Genomic DNA, 11860 nt, shown 5'->3' with positions numbered 1-11860 from the left:
GACAATATATTTTATATTGCATACAATATATTTCACATATAAAATAAAATATATATGGAATATAAATGAATTACAAATATTATTGGTTTCAAGAAAATAATTCATCGACGTATGTGGACTCGTTCTAGGCTATAATTCAAGTATTCTAATTTTTATTATATGTGCAAATAAATAATGTTTTACTATATATATCAGTAGATAAATATAATAAACAATATTAACTAAATAAATAATTTCTATATCACATATACATATATATATATATATATATATATTTATTTATTTATTTATTTATCTATATATGTGTGTTTGTGTGCGCGCAAATCTATGAGCAATAATAAAAAAGGTGGCATCCCACTTGAAGCGCGCCGTACAATCATTCGAAAAGCCCTAATTCCCAAATCTGAGATGACGTTTCACCACTTTTTTTAAGAGGGAAGAGGTGGACTGGTCAGAGAGATTTACAGTAGATCTTGTGTTGTGGGAGAAGAGAAATTACGCTCTGTATGTGTATGTCTGAGAAATGGATAAAGGATTTGGTAGTGTGTCATCTTCAAATAGTAGTAATGGCGGCGGCGGCGGCGGAGGCGGCGGAGGAGGAGGAAGCAGCAGCGAAATTTACTTGAAACAAGTGAACAAGAATTCACAGAAGATATCGAAGCCTGTGCGGAAACCTCTATCCGCAGTAGCTGCGGCGGGGCCGATTCTTGAACCCAGTACGCAGCCGCAGTCGCAGCAGCCACCGGTGTATAACATCAACAAGAACGACTTTCGAGACGTCGTTCAGAAGCTCACGGGTTCGCCGTCTCATGAACGTTTTCCTACGCCGCCGCCGGTGTCCCAGCCGAGGCCATCCAGCTCCCGACTACAGAGGATCCGTCCCCCACCTTTGGTCCAAATTGGCAACCGCCCTCCGCAGCTGATCCAGGTGGTTCCTCGTCCTCCTAACGATGCTGATAAACGGGAAGTGGGACAGCCCTTACCGCCGCTGCCTCCTTTTCCGTCTGTGCATCCGGCAGCGGAGTCACCTATTTCTGCCTACATGCGTTTTATCCAGAACTCCTCTATCCCGTCTGCTCCGTCGCCTTCGCCTTTGTGGAATGGTGTGGCCGCAACTGGACCTCGTCCCGAATCTCTCCAGCCTCAGAACGAAGTCGGTCAGCGGGGGTCACATCCTATAACCTTATCGCAGCTACAGCCGATAGAATCCCCGGTCTCTACTTACATGCGTTTTCTCCAGAGCTCGGCAAACTCCACGTCTGCTGCTTTGCCACGGTGGAACAGTGTCGGCCCGCCATTGCTTCATCCTCCTCCTCCCCACACACAACAACAGCAGCCTCCTGTGCCGTCAACTTCTGCTTGGCCATCACATTTTCCAGTGCTTCCTCTCTCTCCGCTGCCATTTGGATGCGTTCCATCGCCTATGTCTCCGTACGCTATGCTCTCTCCGAGTTTGCTGTTTTCACCGACCGGTCAATTTGGGTTGCCACAGTTACCCTTATCACCGACGGTGCCTCTTCCTAGCCCAAGGTGGAAGGGCATGTAAGCTTCTCGCTAAGCTTTTCCCTAAGGTAAGTCATTTTAGCGTTTCTACAGATTTGTATTTCTTTCCTCTTATTTTATAGTGATGATACTGTAATTTAAATATATATATGGTTTTGGGAGATTATAGTGAATTATAGTGGAAAAGGAGATGGAGACGGCTGTTCAATTAGTGTTTGTTTTGTGCATGAATGGTGGAGACAGTGATCTAAAACCTTAAGTTACTTCTTCACTAGTTCTCATATTTGTTGAATCTATCGTATGTTTTGACAGTGAATTCTAAATCTCTCATGGTGATGTTGATTTATCTTCTGTTGATCTTTTATTTGTTACATCTTATCCATTTTCAACTTTTGTGCAGATTGTGCATTATGCTTTTCTCAGATGATTTATTCTTGGATATTCGATGGTCTGTTATGGTAGAACGCATTTTGATGTTGGTAAACAATAAAAGTTATTCTTCATCGATTAATATAAATATTAAATAATGTTTCTACGTTTCTTAAATTTTAATGGAACTGCTCTCTCCTTTCTGCAAAGAAGAAAAATGTTGTCTATAGACCAAGAGATAGCCATCTTTGATTGATGCACCACGAACCTTGAGATAGAAAATGGCTGCATGTGTAAGCATAAGTGGAGTCAGGACTGAAAGGTATGTCACTAGTAACATGGTGTTGGCCCTTCTGTGACCATACACTCCATGTTAGAAAAACAAATCCCTTCAACAGTGGATTGTCTTGAGCAAATTGGGAGCAGATCCCTTTGTTGCCAAGGCACGAAACAAATGATAGTAGTTCATTCATTAACCGATATTCTGCCAAATGTCTTTCAATATCCCCATGTGGCCTTACACATTATCCCTGATAAGATATCCGAACACATCTGGTATAGATGTAGCATTCAATGGAAACAATGCTCGGCACAGATTTTTTTGAAATAGAAAGATGTGTGTTGCTTAACATGAAGGAAGCTATGGGTATCTCATTTTCAGTGACACGATGTATTTAGATACAATACAGATGACATTCCACCAGAAAAGCACTTAAAGTATGAATGAAATTGTGGTTTCTAAGGATTACTATCTCATGTTGTGCCATTCTTGAATTTATATCGAGTTTGGTATATACAATAATGAATGCAACATGGATCAACCTAACCATGTCTGCTAAGAGGAGCGAAGATCAAGAAGACGGAGCTTCCATTGCTTTGTTCAGTTCTTATATTGCTTGGTGACCTATAGAGCATTGTAACTAAATGAATTTATATAATGACCAAATAATTCTTTTGTGGAAAGTAAATAGAAATTCACTTGTGGTTGGATATTCTGCTTAATTTATTTATCACATATAATTTGTGCGAGTAATATTCCGTCATTAAATTAGACGAATTAAGTTAAATTAGTAGAATTTTAACAATGCACAGACGTTTCAAGTTCTCTACTTTCCAGAAGAGATGCACCAGGCAGGTGCATATATTATGTTATCAGTTCTCATTTTCCTTCATCTCGCTTATACAATGCCATTTTCCTCCGGGAAATGAGCTGCTTGTAGATATACGCAGTCATTCTTGTTAGTTTGAGAAACTAGTTGTCGAAAGTAGATTATATGGGCCTTAAGAGCTGTGGTGATTTGGAGAGGACTGAGGAGATGTGGTGAGTGGTTAGCTGGTGATAGAATGGCAGTGGGGTGAGAAGAAGGTGGAGATTGACCGGCTTCTAGACTCTTGCAATGCTGCTACACGGCGCTATAAAGTTAAGGGCAGAGAATGGCTGTGGAGAAACGGATTCGTCGACTGTAATGCATGTAAGGGAAGCTTAAAAAATAGTAAGCAGGGACTTGAGCTGGACTAGGGAATGTTACTCTCTTATTGAAGACGATTTAAAATCTCGTGTGAGACCGAGTGTTGCATAGAGTTCCATTCAATTCAAAAGTATTTACCATAGAGTGTGATTAGGAGGCATTATTATGAATATTCCATCTACTTCGGGCATTTCTTGAAAATTATCTATACTTGGAAATTTTTATCCATTGCATGATGATTGCTTTATATTTCCATATTACAACTTCCAATTTGCTAATGCTTTTGGCTCAATTATCAAATTGAAATCTTTTTGGGTTTGAGTAATGGTTTATTTTTCTCCTATTTCCTCCGCTTAAAAAAAGATATAAAAAGTTGATGGAAATGGACATATTTGGGCCACTTACAACAAAAAGACGAGTCAACCATAGCCTTTTCTTATAAGAAAAGGTTGATTTGCTTCATATTTTTCAAGATAAGATAAGGTACAAAGTATGCATATTTTGTCCCTTCATAAAAGACAAAAACTTGTGTGAGACGGTCTAATGGGTCGTATTTTATGAGACGAATTTTTTATTTGGGTCATCTATGAAAAAATATTACTTTTTATGTTAAGAATATTATTTTTTTATTGTGAATATCGGTAGGGTTAATCCGTCTGATTGATAAAGATTCGTGAGACTGTCTCACAAGAGATCTATTCCAGAAAAAATGCATACCAACTTCTTCTCTTTTAACATGATAATAAAAACACAAGTTTTATTGTAACACCTCTGAAAATTTTAGTGCTTTGAATTAAATTCTATGGTATTAATTTTAAGAAAACATCTAAATAATAATAATTTAATTATATAAAATGAATTTTATTATCCTACAAGTAAAATTTAATATATTTATATTAAACACTTCAAAGACATAAAATATATGTATAAGATAATATGATTTTAATAAAAACATTTAGGTTTTTTTTTAATAATAATCATAATAAAAATAATAATAAAATAAAAGAGATGGTAAAATAAAATATTGAATAATGAATTTTGATTCAATTGAACCTTATTTATCATGAAATATACCTGGCTGGCATGTGTTGAGATGATGCTTAGGTAGGTGCCAAAAATAATTTGATACTTGTTTTGTGACGATCACTCACCTACTTCACTCCCTTGTTATAAATAGGTCTCAGTTTTTTTTTTCCAATTAGGACTCTTTTGACATTCGACCTCAAATTTACCGTAAAAGTTTTATAAATTACCGATTTGTTAATATATTGTGTATTTCACATTTTATTGATCATATTGTTCTGCTTAAACGAATTTATGGAATTATTGGTTTTTCGGTTAACGACTGATTGATGGAATGACTGGAGCCCTAAACATGCCGAATTCGCTAGTCCAGTGGACAAAGTGGATTTGGCCCGAAAAGCTAGTCAAATAAACAATGAACAATGCGACTTCAATTTGAAAATGTGAGTTCACATTGGCTCATAAATGATCGATTGTACGGATCCTACTTGAGAACGTGAGGAAAATTGTTATACCGAATGTTGGTGAGAGCAACCTCTTTAGCTCATGATATTCACTTTAGAGTCATGGACAGTCACTACACATCACTTGATAAGATATTTTTTTAACGATTACTATTGATACATGTTATATCATATCAAATTACAGCATTGATAAGTTACCGTTTGACTTTTTATAAATATCCATGTTCATTTTATTCTCTCACCAAGTCTCCAAAGAGTTAATCTTTATATTATTTCTATTTATTATAAATTTCAGATACATGGTTTATGACTCCGAATATAAAAAAAATTAAAATATAACATCAGCAAGAGCATGAAATTACGTTTGTCCCTCATTCGAAAATGTACTTATAGTACATGCTTTCGTTGGTGTAAGTTTAAAATTGATAATGATATTACATGTCAGAACTTACACTTATAAAAACTGTTAACAAAATATATGGTTGAATATATTTGTTATCGTTGAGAAAATATTATTATTATTATTACCATTCCTATTGCTGCTATTTACAAATCAAATTTATTGCAAAAAACAGTTAAAAAGCTCAAATTCACAAAAAATTTCAAGAAAATAAACAAGGAAATTAAAAATCAGACTGACTAAGAACAACTACCACCAACACCACCAGTCATTCGCTGCACAACTCATATCTCCATTCAAATTGCGACCCTTCGAGTTCACAATCGTCCCAGTTTCTTGACAAGATTATTCTCAATCTCCATTCTCTTCTTCATCAACAAAGCATACTTAGTAACAAGCTTTTGACATCCAGACGAAGCCGCAAGCTTGCAGTTTAGAGACGTCTGTTCCAATTTGTCTGTGTACATGCTAGATATAGGAACAAAACCGCCCTTCTTGTTGCACAGCCAGCCATGAGCAGCTCTCAGTGCAGCCCCCATAGAAGCCGAGTCTGTAAAACCAAATATACGAAATTTTCACCAAAAAGAGGTCTAAGATGAAGAACATATTGCACAATTTTTTTTTTCACGAAATTCTGTGGAAATGTGAATGCTTCATTTCTGATTCTCACATTCAACTCTACGGCAAATATCAAAAAGTACACTATGAAATTCAGATGATATTATTAAAATATCGAAAAGTATAATACGATAATCAGATTGATATTATAAAAATTATGATGGATATTTTCACTTACATAAAGAAAGGAGTCATGATTGTGTTGTATGATATAAGACAATACTATAGTTTTAATTCCCCAAGAAGAGATCCAAAGGCGATGGAAAGAAAATATGGCTTGCCTGAGCTTTGAATTGTATGTACATTGCACCCAAAAATCGAAGATATTAATGTAAGAATGCATTTGTTTGCTGATGCTCCGCCCGTAGCAATTATACGGTTGGGAGGTGAAGGGAGCCCGAATCTTTCGGCATGAGCTCTCATTGAGAGTAACTGGCCCTCCACTAATGCTCGAACCTGCTAGAACATTGTTTAAGTGAGCACATATGGGGTCATATAATCATATATGCATATTGCATACTGAAGGTGAGGTACACAAACCTCAGAAGCAGGGTCAAATGTGTCAACTTCGTGTTCTTTTACTCCATCTACCGAGTCTTCATAAAAATTTTCGAGAACATAACGATGGAATCCAACTGCAATCATAGCAAGCACGTCATATATTTGCTTATTTCGAACTGTAGACAAGTCAAGACTACATTGTATATAGTCAAATTTGAATATTGTTTTACAAATTTGATATTTATTTTTTATCCAATAAATAAGTGGCAATAACGGAAATAACAAACAATATCTTTTACCAAGAACATTGATTCCAGAACATGCAAGCAGTTATTTAAAATTTTTGTAGCATATTAACCTGGGAGTGGAGGAAGAATTTCATGTTCCTTGTAATAAAAGCCTATCTTGCCCCCTGTACCTTAAAACATTAAAACCAAGGCAAAGAAGCATGGGATGATATATCCAAAAGAAACAATTAGAATAGATGCACTAACCATTTAGAGGTGGCGTTTCCTGTAAACATGAATTAAAAACATCCCAAGATTTATCTGCACATTGGTTGCGTATATCTGCCAAGTTTGGAATAAGATATTAATAACCTTTCAATCATAAATTATAGGATCCGAATTATTGTTTTTCAAAGTTTGTTATGAACCTTCACGGGTCAGAGACCCGTTCTTGTAGCACAGCATCACCATGTAACCGTTTTCATTTACTGGATTAGGAAAGACATGCCCTTCTAAGCATGGCTTGTGCTCGTTAGTAATCCCAAAGACCTATTTTGAATCATCAAATTGGAGTGATATCACATGCAGCATAAAAGAGAAGATATAGCAAAAGAAGATGACTTACAGTGTCACTGGTTCCCAGACTGATAGCTAGATCCCCAGGACTACTAAGGGTTAAACCTAAAACATATAAGCAACTCAGTGAGCATCAACATGAATTATTATCGCATAGTTTACTAAACTAGCATTAGCATCATGATGAAGGAACTAGATTAAATTTCATAGAATGTTGCCATGTACACGACTCAAAACCAACCAAGTAGTGAATGGTGAATGAAATTTGAGTCTGTGATTAACCATTGATTGGTTTCAGCTCTAGACTCGTGTAACACCAAACTATACTGCAATGCCCCATATAAATTGATTTTCAACTGTTTTAGTGTTTTATGAATCGCTGTGCCTTGATGAACTGTATTTTGAGGAAGACCTAAAAGTTCCATATAGAATGGAATGAGCATGCCATACAACAAAGCCATACATGCTGTTTTAATCATATAATGCAGGTAGAACCAAAAAATGCAGCAATGGGCAGTTCAGTATTCTCTTCTTCAGATAATTGGGGGCCAAACTTCTCAGGAATAAACGCAGAAAAGTTCAAGTTTAATCATTACAAATTACATAAGCTGCATTTGGATCGATGAAATTGAGGTTCATGAATTTAAAATGTGTCATTCAATTCCACCATGTCTGTTTAGCTACAAAAGAAGAGAAGAGAATTTAAATTTTGTCTTCCAAATAAAGTGCATTTTTAGGCCATATTTTGGTGAGGATTTGAAATTTCTTCAAAAAGTGATCATTTTAACTACATTAAATCCTTTCATTCAAAATCCATTATAAAATCCAAATTCATCGGTCCAAATGGAGCCCCCAAGAGAATTGTAGAAGGCCTGATGTGTCATTCAATCCATATGCGTTAAAAAATGGCACACAGATTACAACGAAGAATTTTCATGAATTCCAACAACTTGGTTATAAGAAAAACACCAGTAAACATGGAAATAGTTACCAGCTAGGCTGTTGGGATTATCACCAGACCAGTGAATGATCAGACAGTTCTTGTCAAATTTATACCTGAAAACATTTTATGACAAGTTTATAAGAAATCCATCAAATTACACAAATATGGAATCCGTTAACAGCGAAACAACTGTAACCGAGGCCTCGAGAATTTATAATCTCACTCATTGCAGGCCACAAATGTTTATCACGCTAATAACCGCGTCTTGGTCCAAAAATTGTTTTATTAAAGAAAAAACTAGTCCATATTTAGCATTGGTTTACTGCTATTATTGATTGAGAAGTTCAAATATGTACACAGAATTTACAATGAAAGGCCATACGCAAAAGATTAAGATGCCACTGACCTCTCCACAAAATAAGAGGCAATCAAACCAGCTACCGCATGTGCAGGAGCTAATTTCCCAAGTTTTTCCTCCAAGCCTGGAGCAGTGGCCTACAGCAAACGTACATAACATATGAATCCATTTAGTACAATGAACCTCTACTGAAATAGAAACATTGGCTGGAACAAGAAATCGAAAACCAGTAATGAAGTATAAACAAACCTCCAAAATTAATTTTGACCAAGCCCTCGTTTTGATGTCCATCAAATTCATCCCTGCCCCATCCGTTTGATCAATACAAGCATATTTCCCGATGAAAAGAGACGCCATAAATGAGCTGACTAGAGAGATTCTCTCAGTATTCTTATAAGCTTCTGGTTGTGTCTCAAATATTCTTCGAATTTGTGGACCCGTATATCTTTCATAAGCTCGAGAACCAGTGAGCTTTGACAACTCCAGTCCACCACCAACAGATTTCTCGATTTCTTTACATTGATCGGTAGTGCTACTATCCATCCATATAGGTGATTCTTTAACCGAAAATGCATCACCAAATTGATCCACCAACGGCTTCTTTGAGTCCAGTGATGAAAGAATTGAAGAACTCCCATTTTTCCAATACACGCTACCATGTTGCTGTCCACTACCCGAAATGGCAGCAATTTTTCCGAAATTTAATTTCGACTTTTCGAGTCTCTGAAGTATTAAATCCAATGCTTCCACCCACATTATAGTGGGTGAAACAATCCTCCCATTGACAGAAGGATCCCTATAAACACCATCTTTGGTTTTGTAATGGCTTAATTCAGAATCAAAATTAATTACATCATAGGCTACAATATTGAGATTTGCATCCAATACGGTCGCCTTCAATGACCTGCAGGAAAAACGATCGTAATTTTTATTAATTTACATAAATTTTCAATCTTGAACCCCAATCACTGAAAAAAGATGAATTCGACAAAAATCCAGAAAATTTTAGCTGAAATTCAATTGAATAAGCACTACAAATTGTTCTAAAAAGCATCTTTTCATCACACAAAATCTACTATCTGTCGTTATATAATTAAAAAAATATTGATCCCATTGAATATCTGACGAACATCGGTGCAATTTATAATGAAAACTCACTGCGTAGAGCTATCAAATCCAAGAAAGTAAGAATCTTTCGGGAGAGAGAAATCCTCCATTAGAGCAAATTCAAGGGATAGGTTTATCCCTTGTAATATTAGAGAGTTAATTTTGTTCTTGTTCGTACCTTAGTAGTTTTTATATAAAACTGTTTTTTTCGTTTTTTTCTCCAATTTATCTAAAAATTCAAATTATCTCATTAAATATTATATAATCAATAATCTATAAGTATCATATCATAATAAAAAAATATATATTTTTTACACAAAAAATTTCGAATACAAAAAAAAATTAATATGACATGCAGCACTTACCACATAATACTAGTATTTATTATTCGTGTGACTCTATTTATGCACGCAGTGAAAAGTAAATCTTTTCATATGAAAATAATTTTTTTTACATGGGTTGAGTCGGTGATTCATCTAACAAAATTTACTCGTGAAACGATCTGATAAAAAAATTATTATCTATTAGATGTGTCGAATCGATATATGCCTGTAATGAAAAATAATTCTTTTAACAATGAAAATAATACTTTTTTACATGAGCGAGTCGAAAATTCGTCCCACAAAATTGATTCGTTAGACGATTTGATAATAACACTAGTATCTATTAGATGTGTCGACTCGATCTATGATTACAATGAAAAATAATTTTTTTGTAATGAAAAAATATTTTTTTGTATGAGTTGAGTTGGAGATTCATTTAATAAAATTGACTCGTGAGACAGTTTGACGGGAGTTTTTTGAATTATATAATGAGTAGGTCTCTTGTGAGACGGTCTTACAAATCTTTATCTATTAGACGAGTCAACCCTACTGATATTCACAATAAAAGGTAATACTCTTAGCATAAAAAATAATATTTTTTAATGGATGACTCAAATAAGAGATCTGTTTCACAAAATACGACATGTGACATCGTATCACATAAGTTTTTGCCCTATATAATATACAATATTATTAATTTGAGACAATTTCTTAAACAAAAAATTAGTCTCTAATTTTTTGTTTTTTCCCCAAAAGCACCTTTTCTTCATAATACTCTACTTGTAGGAGAAAACAACAATAAAAAACAAATGCAATAGTTGAAAAAATATTTAAATGATTATTTACTTACACAAACAACTAAATAAATTGATTAAAATACCGCGGGACTTCCATTTTTAATTCCCTGGAGAAAACTAACAAAAAAATCACTTTTACAAAAGTTTATATTTAAAAATTTATGGAATAAAGTTTTTATCTGAAATTTCATTTTTCTAATTTCCCATATGAAGACTTTTTTCTTTTGAGGGAAAAAAATTGGAGAAGCAGAGTGAATTTTAGATAATTTTTTATACATAAATTGGTATATAAAATGATACTCAAGTGATTTTATTCTAGTATATATTAAAAGGCAAAAACTTGTGTGAGACGGTCTCACGGGTATTATTTGTGAGACGGATCTCTTATTTGGGTCACCCATGAAAAAGTATCACTTTTTATGCTAATAGTATTACTTTTTAGTGTGAATATGGGTAGGGTTGACCCGTCTCACAGATTATGATCCGTATGTATTTTATTTCTCTTGAATATGACTCGAATAAGATTTTGGATTGTAGTCATATAAATGAAACAATTGATATAGGAAGATATGCATTAAAAAAATTGAGTAGGTCTCAAAGAGCGGATACACATTTAGTTAGCTTTCTTACAACTGATAGGCTCCTAATGGAAACGATAAGCCGGATTATTCACTCTCTTAAAAGAGTGTAATAGGTACAACCAACTAGAAGGGAAAAGACCGTTGTAGGACGGAAGCTATAAAGCAGAGAAGACTAGTCATTTTATATCTGAAGTAAAAAGTAATACATTTGATATAAAAAATAATAATTTTCATATGTTGGCTCGAGTTAAATATCTATTTCAAAAATTGAATTATGAGATGTTTTTATATAAAATTTTATAAAAAAAATTATAAAATAATTTGTATTAAAAAAAACTTGTTTTGATCCATTAAAAAACAAGATAATCTCAATCTTCTTCGGATTTTACAATCTTATTTTGAAGTCGGTTTCAATAGCTGGTTAAAATAGTATCTACATATGTTTTTCAAGAATTTGAGTACAATTGTTTGTTTCTAAATCTCCCTTCGATATTCTCAAAGTGATTTGAAGAAAGAATCAAGATCTGTATTGTGTATCTATATTATATTATTAAATATGAGACATTCAGAGTAAATATCTCAGAAGATACTAAAATATTTA

General features: G+C 34.3%; 2 protein-coding genes across 2 annotated transcripts; one reads left to right on the top strand and one right to left on the bottom strand.

The window, feature by feature from the left end:
- The first annotated feature begins 320 nt into the window (after positions 1–320).
- On the top strand, positions 321–1854 carry LOC140821203 (VQ motif-containing protein 9-like). The gene has a single exon (XM_073181620.1). It carries the CDS (start codon positions 524–526, stop codon positions 1544–1546), a length of 1023 nt encoding a protein of 340 aa, XP_073037721.1. The 5' UTR covers positions 321–523; the 3' UTR covers positions 1547–1854.
- Positions 1855–5317: 3463 nt separating this feature from the next.
- On the bottom strand, positions 5318–9726 carry LOC140821206 (xylulose kinase 2-like). Its single transcript, XM_073181624.1, has 11 exons — positions 9610–9726; positions 8701–9355; positions 8500–8588; positions 8142–8206; positions 7200–7255; positions 7003–7123; positions 6842–6916; positions 6706–6759; positions 6387–6481; positions 6128–6302; positions 5318–5778 (listed from the first exon to the last, which is right to left on the bottom strand). The coding sequence occupies exons 1-11, from the start codon at positions 9666–9668 to the stop codon at positions 5546–5548; spliced, it is 1677 nt and encodes a 558-aa protein (XP_073037725.1). The 5' UTR covers positions 9669–9726; the 3' UTR covers positions 5318–5545.
- Between the last annotated feature and the right edge of the window lie 2134 nt (positions 9727–11860).

This window comes from Primulina eburnea, unplaced genomic scaffold (assembly GCF_022965805.1).
Source record: "Primulina eburnea isolate SZY01 unplaced genomic scaffold, ASM2296580v1 ctg454_ERROPOS1575413, whole genome shotgun sequence".
NCBI lineage: Eukaryota > Viridiplantae > Streptophyta > Magnoliopsida > Lamiales > Gesneriaceae > Primulina > Primulina eburnea.
The sequence above is the reverse complement of the archived record's forward strand: the minus strand, read 5'-3'. Positions and strand labels throughout refer to the sequence as shown.